Source organism: Caloenas nicobarica, chromosome 11, assembly GCF_036013445.1.
Source record: "Caloenas nicobarica isolate bCalNic1 chromosome 11, bCalNic1.hap1, whole genome shotgun sequence".
In the NCBI taxonomy this organism is placed as follows: Eukaryota; Metazoa; Chordata; class Aves; order Columbiformes; family Columbidae; genus Caloenas; species Caloenas nicobarica.
The window spans coordinates 9,773,921-9,795,835 of NC_088255.1; the positions used below are offsets into that span (position 1 = coordinate 9,773,921).

Sequence of the window (21,915 nt, forward strand, 5' to 3'; positions counted from 1 at the left end):
CTCTGCCCTCTCATCCTTCCCACTGGAGCAAAACGTAATTCCTGAGCACCTAAAACCTCCTGCTGTGCAAGCAAAGTATCTTCCCATGTTCCTTGCTGATGATTCAACCTTCGAGGCACAGAGCAGATGAAGTCCAGCTGTGGGTCAGTAACTGCTTTATCCAGTAGCATTGTTGTAATTATTCAGTTATGCCTTCCCAGTACCGTGGTTTTGTAAACCACCGTGCTTGCTTTTAAAACAGTTATTCCTGCTCAGAGCAGAACAAGTCACTGACAACGAGCATGGCTTTGTGGGGAGCCGGACAGGGAGAGCCTCACCTCCCAGCAGACACTTGGTGGTCCTCACCAACACCCTACCCATGCTCATTGGGAACCACCGCCACATCACCGTGCAAGCACATGGACATTCGTCAGTGACCTGCACCTGGGTCTACGCACAAGACTATGTCTGAAAACAAACTCGATATGGTCATCACCTTCACTAGTGAAGCTACAGAGCTCAGGCTTCTCCCATCAGTCTGGGGGAGGACACTTTTCTGGTCTCATTTACAACAGGCAGAGCTTGGTTTTTGCAATATTTTCACTAGAAAGTATTTGGAGTACAAAAATTCCCCACCACCCCTGTCTGTTGAGTCTAATAAAACAATTTAAGTCCTAGGAAAAATCTTGGATGCTTTGAGTGGTTCAAGTCCTCAGAGGGGGCCTTGAGAAACAGAAGTTGATTATTATGAGTTTATAAAGGAAGAAAACAACAAAGCACCCCAACCAAAACCCCTTTATAGGGCAGGTAAAGTGAGCAGTGTTATAAGACAACACAAGTCTAGAAGACTAGAGCCAAGCCCGCAGAGCACACGCTGCAGGTGTAGGAGAAAGGGTGATGTTTTTGACAGCCCTGGACGTGTTACCTGGTTCTCGTGGCAAGGTCCCTGACAGTACTCAGTTAAACTCTCCAGTGTCTGGTTGATCAGCGCTACATTTTTCTCATTTATATACAGACCAAGAAGTCCAAGTCCACCAGTTGTGCTTCCACAGATACAGTCCAGAAACTGCAGTGTTTCACACACCAAGTTGTAGTTCGTCTTGTTGTTCTGGCAGCGTAGGAAATTCTGCGAGTGTCAAAGCCGGAGGAGAAGGGAAAAAAAAAAACCCAAAACAAAACATAAAAACTGATGTTTGGATGGTAACATTTAATCAGTTAAATCGTAACAGTTTATCAACCCACCATTGCGCTGCATGGTACAGAGCTCTAATTTCACTGGAGCCCGCACAAGCAATTTCAGCCTATTTCAGAGCTTGCTTGCAATGTGCTGCTCTCCTGAGCAGCTTGTTGGCTTCAAATTTTATAGAAGACAAGCAGTAATAAACAGAGTGCATCCATTAGAGCACTGAAACCCAACACGGAACAGGCCATTCACTGCGGGTCAGAAGGCTCTCCTGAGCCTGGAAGCTTTCCTTCCAGCCTACCTGCTACACCTTACTGCTACCATCACTCAAGGCTGTCTCCTCCCGAGACCTTTCTCCAGGACAGCAGCAGCAATTCCCTGGCTCTGGCTTCCAAGCAGCACCTGCGCAAGCGGCACCGAGACACCTGCCTGCATGCCTGGAAGGAAAGCATCTTGAAATGCAATTCTCTCAATTGCATTTCTTCCCACATAATTATTGTAATCCCTGCTTGAAGGTGCTGATTAGGAGCAGCTCCTCAAATGAAATGCCAGATTTGTCAGCATGGATTAAACGTGTTTCCTCTCTCCTGTATTCCAAATGAAAAAAGCGCACACCAAACCTAAACAAAGGATAATTAATGAAAAACAATATTGCAGTGACTCAGATGCTGTTTGTCAGTGTGTTCCCAGCGGCACGCTGTAAAATACAGACACTACCACTGTCTTTTCCTTGAAGCTTCAGCAGGAGAGAACTCCTACCCAGCTTAACTCCAGCAGGTTACAAAACACTTCAAAGGTGAAAAAAACCCTGAGACCAACAAGATGCATGGGACTACGGAACCAGCAAGGTCTTTGCTGCAAGCCTCCGGAGAAACGCTGTTAACTGATTGCCTCTAGTGCTTGCGTCAGACTAATAAGTCTTTTAAGGCAAACAGACTGAGAAATTGCCAGATTCAATTGAAAGCTAAGCTAAAAAAGGAAATTGCTGTCTATGAATGCAGACTAAAGGTGACAGTGATTCAGCACATTTCAACTGATTGCTCATTTAGTACCCTGACTTTTGATTAACTTGTCAGAATGTAGAAAGGTTGATGCTACAGAAACTGGAGCTTGTACCTTCCCTTCAGGAAAAAAAGCAAAAATAATGGATAACACTGAAAGCAATGACACAAAATGCTCCCCGGCAGCAGCACGGCATTTTTCTGATTACAGCTAGGTTTATACTAGCCTTAGCTTCTTGATCCAAAGTCAATAAACACAAAGGACAGAGAAGGAATGAGGCACAGGAGGCAGAAGGACAAGGTTAGATGTCTGTACAACAGGAAGGACGCAAGCAGCAAACAAGACCCCACTGCACTGTGAGAAACCGCCCCAGGGAATGTCTGTTGTGGTCTCAGCCACTATAGATTGAGCTCTTAATTTTCTGTCATCCAGAGCATCTCACAGGCTACGAAGTGGCAACGCAACTCCCCGGTATTGAACATGCCATCGTATTGCTTCCAGTGGGAACGAACCTCAGGTATGATCTGCAAGACCCCGCACTCAGAATGAAGAGCAACAGAACTGCAGATTCAGCTAGAACATAAGAAAAGTGTGCAGCTTGTGGTATCTTGAGAAGAGGAAAAAGAGCATTCTTACTGCCTTTCAGCATCCAATGTACTCAGTTGAGAGAAACACTGTCTGATGGGATGAAGTGCACTCAAAATCAGGCAGTCATTAAACTCCTACCTTTGCAAATAACCTCGTGGAGACCCTTCCCTAGCTAACTTCATGCTACTATCCATTTTTAGGGAGCCCAGTTCCCCCCATTTCTGACATACATGACCAGATAGGGCTATGCTTGCAAAGGCAGCATCTGCAGCCTGTTCTTAATGCCTCTACAGCATTTCTGGGGGTTGGAGACTTTGCTTCCCACTATACAGCCTAAAGCCAAGTACTCTTTAGATAAAACATGATGTCTAAAAATAAAATTGGCTACTTTCAGAATATGAGCTTGGCCTGTTCAAGCACGGATGAACACAGCATCCTTGGAAGGAACAGTTTCTCATTTATGTGGGTAATTCCCCCACAAGCTTAAATGTTGTCTTTGGATAATCTTTGTTTTAGCAAAAATCTGACCCTTAATTAGGAAAACTTTGCAAAGAAATAACAATAATAAGAGAAAAAAAATCTTAGTAAAGAATTATTTTTAAATGATCAGATTTTTCTTTACAAGCCATCAGGTAAGGAAAGGAATTTTTCACTGAATACAGGATTGCTCTTTGGTCTTATCAAGTTAATTCTCACACACACTTCTTTCCCAAAACATGACAAGTTAAACCAGCTCAATCTCTGCATGCAGTAGTACTGCTCCGCTAGCCAAATTATTGAATCACTCTCCCGCAGCATGCAGAGCTTTACTGTTCTTTATTACCTAGGCTATGTCTCCAGGGATTATGAATAAAAGAAACAGTCAAATCCAATGTTAAAAGCTGTAGCAATTCCCTTTTTTTTTTTTTGGCACAAAAGCAGTATTTAACCTACTGACTTAGACCTTTTATCTGAGCATGACTGGCTAGCACATTACTACGATATTTTTATTTCACAGAAATAACTCACTTGATAAGAAATAGAGGAACTGTAGTACTACGTTTTTCCCATGAAGATGGGATTTGTAAGTGTAAGGCTGGAGCCACACGCTTGGCTGTGTGCAGGGCTGCTGGTGCCACCTGCCCAGGCGCCAGCTCCGGGGGACAGCACTGATGGCTGTGCCGCCGGGAGCCCCGCTCCTCTCCTCCCTTCCAGCCAGCACGGCTCTTGCTGACACCAAAGTGTGCCCTGGATGCTTCGCTCCGCTTGTCACAAGCTTCGGCTCTCGTGACCGATTCTGTGGTATATGGAGACATCTTCATTCAGAGAAGAGACGGTACAGAAAAGAGACGGTACAGAAAAGACTTGCCAAGGAAACTGGTGGGGCTGTAGCCTGGCCAAAGCAGAGCAGCTGCAGCAACCCAGAGCTGTGCCAGCTTTGCTTCCAAGACTGAGATATCACGCAGAATCAAGGGGCAGGCCTAATGCAAGTTTAACGGGAGCCCCCAAGTATCTGCGTGCTGAGAGAGAAAGAGGTATCAAGAGTTCTCCAGAGCAAAATTTGATGCGTTCAGCCTTTTGTTACCTGTGGGTAACAAAACATACTTCAGCATCCACCTCTTTGTCCCAGTCCCTGCATTAATTTGGAGAAGATACTGCAACTCCTCCTCCGGACCCATGGAGTGAGCTGGAGGGGTCAGCACCATGACTGTGTGCAATGCGGAACAAACTGCAGCTTCATCTGCAAAGGGAATAACTGAGTGATGCCAAAGGCACAGTATTGCAACTCCCTAAGCCATTTCAAAGACTTCTTCCTCATTTAAAACACAGATCAACTCTTACAGCCGTGACGTGCATTCTCCTGTTTTTGCACAACATCAGGCTACTCGTAATTGCTAACGGCTTGAAAAACACTTGGTTTGACAAAACTACAACTGCACTGGGCAGGCAATTCCTATTCACTTGTAACTCAAAGCAAATTTATGCAATTTTGGAAGACACACAGCTTCCAGAAGAGGTTTTACTTATTCCTTGAAGCAGCGAGTCCAGTGGCAATATTGATAAGGAGTTCAGTTACAACGTACTAGCTACAGACACACAGATTTTGAAGCTTCAGACACTCCGGTCTCCCCTCCACGGCTGAAGAAGACAGACAAGCATCAAGAGGACCGTATTTAAAAAATTGTTCCGCTCACTTTTTTTTTTTTAAGAAAACCTTTTTTTCCTAGAACTGAATGCAACTACCTGCTGTTTGGGGAATTTAGTTGTTTGGGATAGTGAACAGCCCAGGCCAAGTTTCTGTGTTGGCTTGAATTCAGTTTTGCTCCTATAGCTCTCAGTGCCTAGCCAAAGACAGCAGCAGCAAAGGATCATGTGTGCGGTTTGGACTACTGCCACGTAAACCTGCCATCCTACTTGTCTCCGACATCGCTAACGGCATGAAAATTGTTTGACGAAACAAAGATCAAATAGCTTTTTGAAAAAAATTAGGGGAAACCTTGATGTATGTAACCTCGGCGCCTATAAAATGCTAAAAGAATTACACGTTCACAGCACAGGAACATTACCATACAGATTTGATTTCACATATTGCCAGCAGCAGGGCGTTCGAGTTCAGCGGAAGCAATTTGGCAGGTCTGAAAAGCACTCACGCAGGGTCCTACACTTCTGGCGTGCCGTACAACAATATGCAATCATGGCAATTATTCCTCCTTTATGAGGGCATTTAGTACATTGTACTGCATCTCACCAGCTCCTCGCTTGCATTCAATTCTAATCCAGCAGCAGTGGTTACGGTGAACAGAAATCACATTAATTGTAGTCCATTTGTAAGCAAAAATCTGATCTCCTGCGGAGGCATGCGCTAGATATGATTACTAATGTACAAGATCTGGTCTCGCTACTTAAAATTATACAAACACATCACAGAGTATCACAGGACAGCAGAGGCTGGCAGGGACCTTTGGAGATTGTCTAGTCCAACCCTTCTCACGCTGTCACTGGGCACCATGAACTAGAGCCTGGCTCTGTCCTCTTCACATCCCCCCATCAGGTGTTTATACACACAGGTGAGATCGCTCAAGCCTTCTCTCCAGGCTGACCTCTCTCCACCTTCTCCTTGTCCATCAGATGGCTCCAGTCCCCTAGTTATTTTTGAGACTCCTTGCTGGACTCAGGAGCCCAGGACTGGATCCAGCACTCCACACGGGGCCTGGGGCATCCCACTAGGCACCGTGGGCTTTTGCGTGTCCAGCTTGTTGAATGTTTCCTAACCTGATTCTCCTCCACCAAGGATACCTCTTTCTTGCTCCAGACCTTTCTTCTGGTCCAAGGGACATACGGTTTGTGACGGACGATGCTACCAGTAAAGACCAAGGTGAAGGTAGCATTGAGCACTTTGGCCTTCTCCATGTCCTTTACCACCCAGGGCTCCTGCCCCCTTCAGCAGCAGACCCACGCTCTCCCTAGTCGTCTCCTGCTGTGGGTACAACCTAGAAACCTTTCCCGTTGCCTTTTATGTCCCTTAATAGATTCAACTCCAGCTGAGCCTTTCCTGATACCAACTGCATGTGTCCGAATCTATGCACATGAACAGGTCCATGAAAACCCATGAGAAACTCTTCGATGGAAAGTAAGCATATGCTTGAGGGCTGCTAGAACCAAAGTCTCAATGCTCTATTTTCCTACATGACACTTTTTCCTTCCCCTCTCAAAAGCACATCAGCAACTTCACAGCAGAACATCTGCTTGCTTTAAGTACATGCTTTTAAAAAGCCACATCAAGTGTTGATCCCACCACCGTTTATATACGTTGAAAACACCACTGGACACTGGATAACTGGACTTCCATGTATTTGTCCAGCAAGGTATAAATATTTTTTTGGATTATCTTCAAGGCCAAAGAAAACAGCCAGTTGTGTATACATTTAAAAAGGCACAGGATTAGCAAGACTGATGTGACAGCAGTGACTGCACAAGGCTGTACCTGCAAATCTCGATTGTGGTTTTCACAGAGCAGCTGCAAGAACCGGAGGATGGGTTGCATTATTGAGATCACAGCGCTCATCTCCAGTTCATCTTTGCTCTTATCTGCCGCAGACTGTGCTCCTTCTCCTGCCGAATAATGGTCATCGGGATCAGCCTCCCTCCGGTACGTGTTGTAAGCCTTTCTTGTAGCTGCAGAGGCCTCCAGTAACTGATCCCGGACCTCCTCGGTAATTTGGCTCATAGGCTCTCTCACTAAAACACACAAGAACAGATCTCCCTTAGGAAACTGAATAAAGGGGACTAGAAAAATCTATTCCCACATTTCCCATTACAGTTTCACACATGGGCCAGCTATTCACCATCAGTTCTTTCTGGTAAGTACGTTTAGTGTGATGTGAGGGTCTCGAGTTTAGAAGGATATCATGTCACTCTCTTTGCACCTTTTATGCGAACCACAATTAAGTTACAAATTCTGGTATTAATTGGTTAGGGCACACACATCTAGCACTATCAGGAGTTATGATAAAAGGACCTGCTATAGAAGAAAATTAGGATTTCTCCACTTATTGTTAGAGAAGGCACTGACCACAACCCACAGTCCAGGGTCGTTACTACGGATCAGATTTGGGCAGCTTGTCACGATGGACAAGGTGGTAGAGTCTCATCTCAGAAACACTTTTCATCATTTCAATAGCACAATCTCACAAATGGATGAAGAGGGGATGAAGCTCTTGAAATCCCGAGCCAGGGCACCACTGATCTCTGAACTTTGCTCTGTGGGATCAGAGATCAGAGCATTATTGCATCAATTGGAAAGAGTTCAAAACACAACATTTTTCTCCCATGTCACTTCAGAAAGGGAACAACTGGGGATTACCTCTTTTTCTGTTGGGTACATCTCTGTCTGAGTCTTCATCTTTCTTTTTATTTCCTAAGTCGCTAGTGTTGACTGTGACAGTAGCCTTGATTTCTTGCTGTGCCACTTTCATGCGATCATAAAAAACCTTGAAGAACTTTTCAGATTTCTTATCTTCTGTCAGTCGGCAGAAGAACGAATGCTACAAGAGAAAATGGAACAGGATCTATATCTTTATACATAGGTTTGAATATAGATTATTTCACCTTTCTGCACCGTGTGGTATCTGGAAGGACTGGGAGGTTTATTAGCTTTCAGTAAACCAAAACCTAGAGCAATGGAGACTTGCACTTTATTGTTAAGCTAGCTCAAGTGTCTTAGTTATATTAGCTTTGTTATTAACGACTTCCAACTATATTTTTAAATAAATGAGTGCAATAAATCATGCTAGCCCTCATACATTTAAGCAGCACACATCTCTCTAACAACGGAATTAAGGTAAGTACAATGAATCAAGGTAAAGTAAGGACAATGGAATTATCTCTAATTTGATTCTCAGTTCAGAAGAGTATGAGCAAAATACAGAGGAAAAAGAACTGTCCTGCCTTCTTGCCCTCAAATCAAAAGGACAGTGACTCATAACATGCAATAGTCAATGTTAATGGCAGTCCAAAAACGTACAAGCAGTGCAACCTAATGAGGGATATTTCGTGCTAAGTTTCCATTGCCCTGTCTGCAGCAGACTTCTTAAAATTCCTATTCTAATATATCTTTAAGCGACAGAAAAACTGAAAGCACAGACTACTTTTGAAAAGGTTTATTAATGTTCTTCTGCCCATATGTGCACAGAGACACAAAGTTCTTCCTAAAATTGAGGAGAATACAAATCATGTACAGGTCAAAAAGGAGCCAACACAGTGAGTGATCAGACAATTCTTGATGAAACCAATATGCTGTTACATAAATCAAGACCAGAGCTTAAACACGACTGAAGGATGAACTTGTAAGTGGGTCACCTTATGCAGAGTATTATGAAATTAGTTAGCATTCTGCAGTGGCCCATGATCCAACAGCTTTACATGATGAATAGGAATGAAGCCCGATTTATTGAAAAAACAAATTAAAATGGGAATAGCAATATATCCTGCCTGTTTTTCTGCGAAGCGGGGCACACAAGGCCGTTGCTGGTATGCCTGCCTTTGATCACTCCCAAGCAGCTGCAGTCAGAACAGCACCGAATGACTTTGAAACACTAATAAAGTTGCATCTTTGATTACAGAGAAGCAATGCTACTATTTAAAGAAGTTGGTCAATATTCACATGAGATATCCCTCCCAAAATTGCAGTACCTTCTACCTGACCAGAGCATCTCAGGTAAACTCTGAGGAGTTTGTAATTACTTCCAGTGATTAACAGAGAAGAGGGAAAGGAGAACCACCCAGCACAGGCATGGCACGTCCACAAAGGCAGCCCCAGTGGTACCTTCTCCCAACATCCATCCAAATGCTCGAGCAAAACAGACGTGCCGGAGCACTGCAAGAGACGCTGGCTACCGACAGCAACTGTGCCAGGCCTGTGACACGACACAAGATGATCTGGGGGCCCAATTCGTTTAATAGCATTTGCAGAATTATACTCTAATCCAACGCTTGATATCAAGAATGTTAATGTTTTCTCATAAAATATGCTCAAATAAAAACATTCTTTGTCTGAATGACAGTTTACTTATCCAGATTTTTTTGTTTTTGTTGTTCTAAACTGGTGCTTTAACCTGACCAGACCTATTGCACAGAATACTGTCAAACTACAATCCTAACGAAGAGGTGCATTAACAAGGTTTCCCTGAGCTGCTGACCAGTAACCAAACCCAGGTTTGGGTTGTTCAGACAGCCAACCCTTGGAATCTTGGTCTCTTACTGGTGGCTACGAGTACCGACAGAGGACGAGTTTGTATCTACATTGCATCTTGAAAGTTCTACTCTACCCGTATTGCACCACAAGAATAACAATACTACTACTATACAGATAGACAAGCATAAACCATTTTCTGAACAACATCATGATTTGCTCATCAGGGGAGCAACGGTTGTCACCTGGCTGCAGGTCTCAAGAGTCTGGACAGGAGGAGTTTCTCTGCAATGAAGCAGCAGTGAAGGAAAAGCTTTTTTTTAATGAACCACACTAAAGAAACACCTTGCATGCAAGTAATTGTTACTTGCTGACAGGGTTATTTTTGTCATATTTTCAAGCTTCTTAACTGACTTTCCACTGCACTTCAGAGAAAAAACAAATGAAACAAACATTTCCAGTAAAGCTTTCATGTGCGTGCTGTGCATACGTTCAATGGTTGTCACAAAATGATTGTTTCAGTTTAGGTCAGGATGCCTAACACCTTCACACATATGAATCAACCACATGCCAGCCATCAAAGATACTGTATTTTAAGAGGTGTGATCTTGCAAATTGCACTTGAGCAGGTAATTGGTGGTGATAAGTATGACAGAAATCCTAAAATCTATTTGAAGATATACTCAAAGCAAGAACTGGAAAAATCTCCCTTTTAAAAATGGAAACGAAGTGGCCATTTTAAACTACCGTATGCTAGGGTCCTGGCTTGCTCACAGGCACCATGCAACCACATGCAAGACTGCTGAAAGAGCAAGTGTGCTGGGAAAGCAGCTTGGAACGAATTGAACAGCAAACCTCTGCACTCTGATGTTTTAGAAGAACGGTGCTTTCAACATACCACTGAGACAGGGGCGTTTGACACCAGCCATCCCTTTGAGGGTCTCCTCACGAACCAGACGCAAACGCAAAAGCCAAGTGTCTTGTCAGCAAGAGAGCGCTGCCCTCAGCACGCACTGGGCAGAGAAGCCCCAGTTGTCTCCTCATCTCCCAGACAGACCCAACCCATGTAGCCACCACCAAACTGGGACTGTGATCTCCCAGAAACCTACCGCAGGGCAGGGAACCGTGACCCACAACATACCAGTATGGGGACTGTGTCTGATTATCCCAGTACAGGGTAGCATAGGAAAAGGCACCTGAAAGGCACGTGAAGGTAGGAGCTTCATCTCATACTCGAGACGCTGGCAGGGGACCAGCTGCCTGCTCATGCAGAGTGCTAACATCATGCAGTAGAAGACTGTATTTTGCTTCAGCTGTGTTTTGTTAACAACTGCTAAGAATCATTCCCATTTAAAAAGAGACATCACATGACACAAAAGATCACAAGGTTTGCTTCATGAATGCCAGATTCAGCAAACAGCTTCGCAAGTGCACACACCTCAATGAAACGCAATACAACTCCACAGCACAGACACCATCCGATTACACAAACCAAGACTTCTCTCTGATACGAGGATATCAGAGATAATGTGACTGCAATTCATTACACAGCCACAGAACGGAACTCAAAAACAACCACACATGACATGCACAAGCTTGTAACGTGATAGCTACGCTCACTGTGCCTAAGAGCATCATGCAAAGAGTTCTCGATCACTTTTAAAGATGGAGCAACCACCATCTACGCAAATTCGTTCAAGACTAACTTGGGGCAACGGAAAGAGCTTTGTTAAGAAACACAAGGGGAAAATCTTCTCATGTAAAGGTTTGCAAGTTCAAAGTCTTGCAGGTCACCGGAGAATAAATACATTTTTGTGGTGCACTGTTTCCATGCAGGTACGAAGCACCAGGCGAGCAGCCGTATGCTGCTTTATTTACTGGTATACAGTACATCAAGCATTATGATGAGCCTGTATTTGTTTCAAAGGGATGGAAGGAAAAATCTGGCACACACATTGCATGTGTGCAAAGCCAGCCATGTTGACGACTCCTCCTGACATCCAAAGCGGTCTATTAAAATACTGCAAACAACTAGTAACACCAGGAAATCTGCAGAATAACTGCTCCTTTCTTCTTCTATTATCCAGCTCTGCTCCTAAAGAAATCCTACCAGAAACCTCATGCACAGCAGAGTATTCCCCTTACACCTTTGCCCCTCCAGCATACTGCCTCTGAGCCAAAGGAGGACGGTAAGCAAATACCGTCACCATAACATCTACAACAATTTCCCTGGTCCACACGAAACATGTTGCAGAAGATAAGTTGCAAACCAACTGATCGATTTCACTGGAAAATAAATCTAAGGCCAAGTTTAAATTGCAGCGCATTGATTAGCGACAGCTTGGCCCACCCTTGAGCACCATCAGCCCTCGCTCTCATTAACTGAGGCCAAAGTTGTAGTTAAGCTTCGAGAAAAGCATCTTATCTTTCTTTAGAAGACATCAGAGATGATGAGCTATGTCTGCAGTCTGTTCCAGTGGTTAATAACTGTTAGAAACATGTGATTAAGCTGCTTTTTAAGTCACTAACTTCTAGTCACTGATTTTTTTTTTTTAATTTGTCTCTTCTGTAGTTATTCGCAGCACCTTCGTATCCTCTCCCATTCGAACTATTTACTGACACTGTTACGTGTTTAGGATCAGAGAATCACTTAAGTTGAAAAAGATCTTTCAGGTCATCAAGTCCAACTGTTAACCCAACATGGCCAAGTCCACCTCTAAACCATGTCCCTAAGAACCTCATCAACGCATCTTTTAAACCCCTCCAGAGATGGTGACTCCACCACGGACAATCCTTCCTGGGATGAAGCTTTTCCCAATATCCAATCTAAACCTCCCCTGGCACAACTTGAGGCCATTTCCTCTCATCCTGTCACTTGCTACTTGGGAGAAGAGACCAACACCCTCCACGCTCCAACCCCCTGTCAGGCAGTTGCAGACAGCGATCAGGTCTCCCCTCAGCCGCCTGTTCTCCAGGCTGAACAGCCCCAGGTCCCTCAGCCGCTCCTCATCGCACTTGTGCTCCAGACCCCTCACCAGCTCCGTTCCCTTCTCTGAACTCGCTCCAGCACCTCAAGGTCTTTCTTGTGGTGTGGGGCCCAAAACTGACCCCAGGATTTGAGGTGCAGCCTCCCCAGTGCCCAGCACAGGGGGACGGTCACTGCCCTGGTCCTGCTGGCCACACCGGTGCTGATACAACCAGGATGCTGCTGGCCTTCTTGGCCACCTGGGCACACTGCTGGCTCATCTTCTGGCTGTTGACCAACACCCTCAGGTCCTTTTCCCACAGGTGGCTTTTCCAGCTGCTCTTCCCTGAGCCTGTAGCCCCAAGCCTGTTTACCCACATTTTTTTCTAAACTGAAAACACTACTTTTGCTTGCTGTCATTTTATTCAGAATTAATATACTTTTCTGTGGTGGTTATTTTTTGGCACCTCATTAAATATTGCAGATCGTTAACAATTTGGATTGTATAATCATATTTTTAAAAAAGAAATCAGCAAAGAATGGGCACATTTCCTAGGACTACCAGTTCACCTCTTCTCCCTTCCCGCCTTGCCTTCCAAGAAGCAATAGAATATACATAATTTCCGATGATGAGTGGAAGAGAAGCTCAGCTAACTACCCAGCAGTTCAGGGGAGCGAGGTTACGGAGGCAAGATAACCACACGCATGCACAAATGCTCCTTAATGTGTCTCAGGTACCAGCAATTGGTAGCAAACTGGTTTTTTAACCAGCAGAGCTGACATCTGCCTGCTGAAGAACGAAGTTGTAAAATGCAGCTGATGGACACCTTCATGTGAGGTGTAGAAAGTATGCACTCAGCTAACGAATCCACTAAGAAATTAACCAATCCACAGTAAGTTTAACTATGATTGAGTCTGTAGGACTGTGAAATGAAAAGCAAAGGAACCAGCTGAAGGCAGTTGGATTCTAGCTCTTGGCTTTGCAAGGCTTATCCAGTTTTGCCTGTGCGCTGTCACCTTTCCTGCAAACACCTTCCTCTACAATGTTACCTGTTAGGTGGATCTGCCCCAAAGTCACAACTGTCTTGCCAACCAAGAAAAGGAACAACTGTTTGATTGTTTTGCATCAAATCTCTTGGCTTTCCACCCCAGACTTGGTAATTACAGGCTGGACTGTATGCACTGTCTGAATGATCATATTGTGAGAAATATAACCAAAAGCTATTAGGCAAGCCTTGAGTTCAAGATGTATCTGCTTACACGTGTGCTTCCTCCTGAAAGAACAGTGGCCTGATTTCAGCAAAGACTTTTGCTGCAGAGCCCAAACAGAGATTGCCGTCATCCTGCAGCGGACTGAGTATTTTCCGCACCACACCCTCCGTAATTCACAAAGCTGTTTCAACAGACCGCAGCCATTAAACCCTGCCAGACCATCCAAACAGATCCCCAAAAATTCCCCAGGAAAACAAATATTTGATTACCAATAAATAAGGGCAAGCCATGCCCCAGCAAACACCTCACAAATTAAAGCAAACTGTTGTCATCTCCCTCCCCATTTCTCTAATGCCAGTGAACAGAAAATACACCACAAACTTGACTAGTCAGGGATATTTCAAAGAGGAAAGTCCATCCAGATACAAGAAAGAGATCAGCTCTCTGGCTTCAATTCAGGACATTTTATTCCAGTACTGGAGAGAAATTATTACGGGGATGTTAACTCGCTTGGGTTATCCAGACAGGCTGCCAGCATGAACTAATCCAAAACTTCTGTGCTACTTCATCTTTGCAGAAAGAGCCTGCCACCCCCGTACCGTTTCTTATAGCTGGACTACTTCAAAGCAGCCACATTTTACTGGGAACTGCACCGCTAACACAAGCACTGAATTAAGTACAAATGCCAACCCTTTACATTCTGCCTAAACATATTGCAAGGGCTTCCACTGCAGAAAATTCAAACCTAAGTTTGCTTTCTCTCCTCCGTCATTTATTTATTTTACGTATCACTGATCCCTCTCTTTTCTTGAAATCTTTCATACGTCCTGGCTCGGTAAAGATCCATCACTCTGGGATGTGAGTGATAGATATCATTAGTCTTGCATAGCTTAAGGAAATGGCAGCTGAAATATTTCATGCTGAACATACTTCACAGTTTGAAATAAACCCATAAGAAAAATCTGCCAGAACACCTCAATTGCCTTTTTTTTTTCCCCCAAACTGTAAAATAAACTTTGTCCTGAAAGCAGAAGGGGTACTTCCCAGCTCTATTTTTGACAAATAAGACGAACTCGCTGTCATGGGCATCCACACACCATCCCTTCACGGCTCTACTCCAAGCTGGAGATTCTGCCCAACCTTAGAGAGGAGGTTTTTGGAGGGGTATGTGCGCACACAGACTCCTGCAAATGCTTGTCTTTCCCAACCAGCTGTAAATGAAAGCAGCAGCAGAATTGCACCATTCATTTCAGGGAAGAGTCCTTATATCCTACACATTCTGCTACTGCAACACCTAAAATCTTGATGCAATTTTAAGTCATATCACAAGGAGAAAGAACAAACCTCCCAGAGATACAGCCCCCTTGTGCCTTTCTAGGGCCAGTACAAAACCTCTGGGACAATAAGGTGACACGGGAGGTCACTGGGAGGTGAAGGCAGACTGGGGGAACGACAGGTAGAAACGTGACTGTGGGGTTTGGGGTTTAAATCCCCCCGCAGACGGAGCAGATGGCTTCCAAAGCGTGGGAGACCTGGGGGCCTGACTTCTTTCAGCACGGAGCCTTATTTGAGTTCCTCCTGCACACATGTGGGAGCACGCACCCGCCGGGTCACCCAGTTAATCTGTGCACAGCTCTTGCATGGCAGGAGCATGAATCCCACTTCCTTACCGAACCAGCGAGCTCTGTGTAGGTGTGAGAAACAAGGAAGTCTGCAGACTCTCCAAAAGAAAAAAAAAAAATGTGTAAGATCTTCTTGAGAGACAGAGGAATTAAAGAAAACCATAGCAACAAGTCAGTCCACCTACCCAAACCACCCACCCACCACCAGTTCCATTTGCTGACGCACTTCAAAAACAAGCTGGCTCCTACCCGCTCTGGAAGGTGAGCAAGCCCTGAGAGCTCATTAAATTCCCTTCTCAGCTACTCTTGTGTGCCTGCAGCTAGTGAGCAAGTGGGATATAAATAGAAGTTATATAACATCGCTTTGTTGATTCCTGTGCTTACCAAAAAAAAAAAAAAAGGCAGCATGACCTTGTTTTTCTGAATAGCTTGCCTCTGCCTGCTTGTGGAGGACTTTAATCCCGCTAGAGATCATCTTAAAAGTTTATGTCGGACCTGGATCCCATGGAGAGGAATGGGGAGAATTAGCAGTTTTCTTCCCTGCTCCTTACAGGACCAGGATCACGCCTGAACACCAAGAGCATTGTCACACGAGAGGTTTGTGGTACCCAACAACCATGAACGATACGAGGCTACCAAGACAGGACGACAAGCAACACAGCTGAACCCTGACATAGCACATCTCCTCCATTTTTTTGCCTATATTGCTCAATTGCACAGATGAGTACCTCAAAATCTAAGCATAAAACCTCCCTTTGGGCAAAAAGCCTGAAAGATGCTATGATACAAGAATACTGATGGCCCAAATATACTTCAAGTAGTATTTGCAGATGCAGCTGAAGTAGAAAGACTGTAAGTGGTATTGTTACAATCTCACCTCGTCCACCCTGTTCTCAGTCTCATCTGTGCATCTTACTACTGCCAATAAAAACAAAATCATCTCTGCAGGAATGACTCGTCACAGCTTTAGGTTCTGCCTCTCAGGACATTATCAGTGGGGCTTGTTTGTTTTTAACATGGTGGTATCTAATGGCTCAATGAGACTGAGACTTTGCTGTGCTAAACACATTAAAAAACATGTGAAAGGGACCATGTGCTCCCAGGGGTTTGCCATCGCGAGTCTCCTCACGTGCTGCAGATCAGCAGAGCAGCAGGACGTGGATTTCCTCAGCGCTGACTTAATTACTAGCGCAGGTTCCGTGCCTTGTTTTGAAGGTAACTGTGCCGTGAAGGAGGGTCTGGATCTGCAGCGTGATTCGTGCTGGAGGGCTCTTTCACAAGAGGACAAGATCAGTGCCTGCAGCTGAACGTGATGTTTGATGCAGGTCCTTATCAACACTTCTTTTAAATGTCATGTTCTGAAGTAACATACTCATAGCATTAAAAGAAAAGGTGTAATTTAAGTTGAGAAAAACTCGTTAAAATGGTGAAAGACATAGGTGATTACTTAATACATGCTTATAGCTTTCTGGTTTTGCATTTTTTTTAATAATACCTGTTTAGGAAAACTATGGAAAAAAGATTAACATCCTATATCAAAGAATTCTGCCTGTTATATACAAACAGTAGTGATTTTAAGATACATTTTTTATCAGTGACCAAAAGTTCTCAAGTACTATTTACAAAAGTTTAGTGATCCAAAGATATTCTTGCCTCTGGAGCATTTACCATCACATATGATTTTATGTGCTCACAGATATCTGTGGCTGTTGCAAATTTTTTAAGTGGTAAATCTGGTTTTAGAAGTCCAAACCACAAAGCCCAAAGCACTACTGTGTAACTAAATGTACGTTTTTATATCACCAATACTTCTGTAACATTTCATAAAATTTCCTCCCAATTTTGAAGGGCAATTGCAGTCGCAGAAAAAAAGAAACCAAGTGCTTTGGCAACCGAATAGGACAGGACACATTTAGGCCAACAGGGCAAGTGAAAAAAAATAAAGCAACATTTCACTGTTGATCTTTCTAGCATCACTTATCCTTCCATTTTTGTCACAGTATTTCTCAGCCAATGTTACAGGAAGCTAAAGGACACAGATCTGCCTCCAAGTTACTGCTCCCCCAAACCCAAGGGCTGGGGCGGATCACCACAGAATCGAGCCTCATCTCCCCAAGCACCCTCGTGCACTTTGTTTCTGCAGCTTTTCTATGTGCCAGAAACATGAACTGGATAGCTCAATTTATCTTGTGCATCAATTTTGCAGTTATCTAATAACTATCAGTCATCTTCGGACAGTTTGAGGCACCCAATTCAGCAAAGGAGACCACAACTGACCACGCTGGATTTTTCTTACTGGTGGCAACACATGACGAGAAAAGTCAGAACCAAGTCCAAATCCACACATGCTGCAAGACAGAGCTGGAGACAGGAAAGTTGTGTTAGTCCAGCATTTTACCTAAACCAGTATTTCCTACTAAACAGGTTAACGAAGAGCTGGCTGCCGTAATTTCCGGTATCTCGCTGGTTCAGAGCCCCCTGGGTGGTTCTGCAAGGAGCAGCAGGGCATCACGTAGCCAGAGCCCCTAACGAGCACTTAAAGGAGGGCACACAAAATGCACGGCTCCTCTTCGCAGACTGCACTGAAGAGCCCTGGAAGTTAAAGCAACTCAAAGTCACGCCGCTTTTTGTAAAGCCACATCTCAGAGGAGCCTCACACACATACAGTGAGCTCCAAACCTCGGCTCAGCACCACACTGATTTGCTCTTGCCATGCCGTGATGGAGGCACGACCTGCTGGCTCACCCCCACAGGCTCCTCGGTGCTCTCTAGTCGTGGTGGCCCCTGGTCCTCATCCTGGACATCCCTCCTTCCCCCAGCAGCCGAGGAGAGCATCATCGCCCTTTGTGCAGGAGCAGTGACTCTGCTCAGATACCTTAAAGCCAGGAGCGAATCCTCACCTCCTTCCTGAAAAGTAATCACCTTTTGCCTGGGTGCTGACTCCTATCACCTCATCCTCTGTGCTCGCAGCCCACCTTGGGGAGACCTGTGGTTGAATGGGGAAAGAAGGTACCACCGCACTTCAAAGTGGCAACTCTGCATCATGTCACTTTGGGGTAGCGCTTAAAAAAATGCCTCTAACTATAAACTGATGCCATCAACCTCATTTTACCTTCCCTTGCTGAAAATACCAACATGTGCATGTGGGTAATTTGTCATGCAATCTAACTTTTGAGAAGATCCCTAATTAAAGGAGCGGACTGAAGCCTCCATGGGGAGGCAGTTATGTAAGGGACTTTACTTGCCATTAACTTCTGCGGACTAAGGAAACCCAAAACTCTACAGAGGTGAGGCAAAGTAACGGTGCACAGAATTTTTATTTGGCAGATGAGAGACAAGCGTCGCAGGAGAAGCCCTCAGCAATTTCCTCCACTGTCACTCACTTGCTGGGGTTGCTTTAACAGAGGAACACTTGCAACACTGCAGTGCACGCAAGGAACGGACCGAGCTTTTGTCTCTTCCAAAGGAGACGCAGCTCTGCGTGCAGCGTGCCGACGAGACACAGCACCTGCCATGCAAGCTCCAGCACCCCAGGGGCACGGGTTCCGGGGGCAGCTCCTCGGATGCAGGGCACCCTCACCGTTTTGGAGGAGAGCGTGGGGCCATTGGGCGTGCCCCCAGGGCTGCTCTGTGCAGAACCGCTGACACCAGCTCTCTCAAGGTGGATGCTGAGGGTTATATAAATTAATAAAGGGGTTTATGTAATTTTCAGTTCAGCGAGCTGCAGCATTTGTCAAGTTAATTTGTTGTTTGGTTTTGACCCTGCGGGTTCCACCTCCACTTCTGTCTCCTCAAAGGAGGGCAGGCTTCCCACCAAAAAACTCCTGCTGAGCGGGAACGACCAGCTCACCAGACACAGCTACAACACTTCCATCAGCATCTCTGTTACGAAAAACCTGACAGTGCTTCTAAGTGAATTCCAAAAACTAAAAATAACCCAGAAAAGTTTCCATCCAGAGAGCTTTAAGTGGGCAAGGACATCTGCCTTTCTCCCAGAACAGTTAATTTATCACATCCAAGTTCACCCCAGTAGCAACACGTGTATCAGCCTGGGATTCAGTCTGCTGTACACCATCACCCCAGCCCCTTTCCCAAGGTAAACCAGGAGTGTCTTTTCCTGCTTCTCCCCGACATTAATTTTCTTAACAATACAATAAAAATCACTCCTGCCAATTGGAATAAGGAACATTTCTAAATTTGCTTTTCTGCTAGAGTTGGCAACCACCTACTTTGCCTAGCCTTAATATTGGCCCTGCATGTATCTAATGAAACGGTAACACCTATTCCAGTTATCCCTTCCCAGCATCATGGGGATCTGCTCTCCCACTGAAGCTCATGGGAGTTACCCGGGAACTCCCATTATTAACCATATTACAATCATCATGTGCAAGTTCCTGTGTGTCAGTACAAACCTTTTGCTCAACTTCGAGCCGAATTCGTTTCCCGTGTGAAAACCTGGAGCTAAGAAAATGCCACACAGGGGTGACACATTTCTGGCTTTGCTGCCAAAAGGCCTTTTTACATAACATGTCCCTATCCCACCAGCTTCATATTCTCAAAGACCTGTAGATATAAGCAATTTAAGTTCAGTAAAACTTATTCAGACTGAGCACAGAAGGAACTTGCTCAGAATACTATCAATCAAGAGCTGCTAATAATAACAACAAAAAAAAAAGGGACATGAAGATGAACTGTGTTAGACCGCAAAGACAAAGCCGGCCGATTCGGCTAGGTCAGCTTTCACAATAGCAAACATATCTGATGCAAAGTGAACACAGTTATTAGTCCAGAGACTAAAGATGACTCTTCCACTGGCAGGTACTGGAACTTGCCGTAGAACTTCAGAAAATCAACTCTGCATGCTGCAGAGGTTGTGAAACCCTACCTACCTAACTGCAAAATTTACCAAAAGAATATAGATTAGAGAAAGATAAGGATAACAGACCATGGAAAGTATTGGGTTCATTTTCGTAAGCATATCTAGTTTCCATAAGCGGACAAATTTTGCAACCTATTTTGTAAAAATGATAACTTTGTAGGAGACCATCACACTGCTGCACTCAATAAATCCTCACCATGCTGTAGCAGTTGCATTATAAACCTTTATAAAGGGTTTGAAGCTGTGCAGGCTGGTGAGTATGCCGTGCAGCTCCCCCGTAAAGGCAGCACTCCCTGACAGCTGTGCTGCGCTCAGAGCCTTCTGTGTTTTCTAAGGGAGCAGATACACTCTTCTTTCTATGCGAAGAGAGAAAACCTTGATTACGTGAATTTACCATCCCAGAACACCAGTTTCAGCAGTTACTCTGGGAGATGCAGACCTGAAATTGTCATTTTTACTGCAGAGCGAACCTCCGCCGTCACTTTGACTCACCAGCATTCAGCCAGCTGTTCTCCCAGAAGTTAAGCTTTGTGGTTGGCATTTTTTTCTCCGTTAAAGTTTTACTTATTTGGCTTTCATGACTCAAATACCACTGAAAGATCGGACTGCTGAATATGTGCAATTCTTGACTGACATTGTGGTGACCCCCACGGGCCCTGACTCTGCCAGAGCCAGTGCAAGTAAAGCAAAGCACGAGGGAACTCCCTGCCCAGCACCAGGAGATATGGTAAGTCAGGGAACATCTCTGTGCACTGAGAAACCTTTTTTGCCTTTTCCTATCAGGCCACTGGATTGCTGCAGTACAGAATACATACATTACAACCGCTCCACAGGATATTTTCAATAAAGTCTCGAGTACTTTGCATACGTGAGCAAGAGCTCCTGGGTGTGTCCAAGCCCTCGGAGCTTACAGCAGTAGCTGTCGGCATCACAAGTCATTTGGTTCCTAAAACATTCTGCACTTAAAAGCAACCTACAGCAGAGCCCCCCCCGCCAGCCCTTCGCTGCTGCATTAGCACACGTACACGCACCAAAGAACTACCAAGTTATCATTTTCTAAAGGTAAAGACGACTACTAAGCACTTATTCCTGAGTGGGAAAGGATGGCAAAGTCACTCTGGTTTGCAGAAGTAACATCTATAAAGGCAAGAGTGCAACAGAAACTAGCAGGACCATAAGGCAAGGATGTGGAAGCATTACGCCGTTTGCTATAAGCAGCCGATGCCAACAGCTCATTCCTAACCACATAATTATTTTACAGACTCCCAGCTCCCAAACAACAAATGCAAACTAAAGAAATCTCCCTTTTTGGCAAAAGAAGTACCTTTGAAGATGGATCACAGGTTGCCCTGTTTGTTTTGACCAGATGAACTAAGGAATCTGCTTCCAACACTGATTCGCACACAGCGGGAAGTGACTCTGCTCAGTTCGTTAGTTCTGGGTTCCAGCACAAGCAAAGGATCTCTCTGCATCAGGCTGGTGCAGAGTTTGTTTTTCCTTCCAGCGTGACAGTGTGAGGTTACCTGAGGCTCCCTGAGAGCTAGGAAGATGAAAGCTCAGCTTCCTTTACATTGGAGCAGAGCAGGAAATTTAAAGGAGTGACTCTCCCCGAGGAATGTTAATCCTGTCATTGCAGTTTAAGGTGACATGGAATTTTAAATGCTTGATTCCCACTTTGTCTTTTGCAAAGAAACTTCACTCTAGAGCATGTAACAGAGGGAAAAAAGAGGGTACTGATTACAGAGCCAGAGTGAAGGAGCCCCAGAAGGTTCCCTCTCCTCTCAACACAAGTCTGCATGAAAACAGGTGCTGCTG

The 21,915-nt window shown here is 44.8% G+C and overlaps 1 protein-coding gene across 4 annotated transcripts in view; it reads right to left on the reverse strand.

Moving 5' to 3' along the window:
- Nucleotides 1–21,915, reverse strand: part of ITPR1 (inositol 1,4,5-trisphosphate receptor type 1) — a 176,960-nt gene that overhangs the window by 39,299 nt on the left and 115,746 nt on the right. For all 4 annotated transcript variants that reach the window (XM_065642841.1, XM_065642840.1, XM_065642839.1 and 1 more), the window contains 3 exons: nucleotides 7,596–7,776; nucleotides 6,717–6,970; nucleotides 905–1,105 (listed from right to left, as the gene is read on the reverse strand). In XM_065642841.1, the coding sequence (XP_065498913.1) occupies nucleotides 905–1,105; nucleotides 6,717–6,970; nucleotides 7,596–7,776 (636 nt within the window). The remainder of the gene's footprint in view (nucleotides 1–904; nucleotides 1,106–6,716; nucleotides 6,971–7,595; nucleotides 7,777–21,915) is intronic.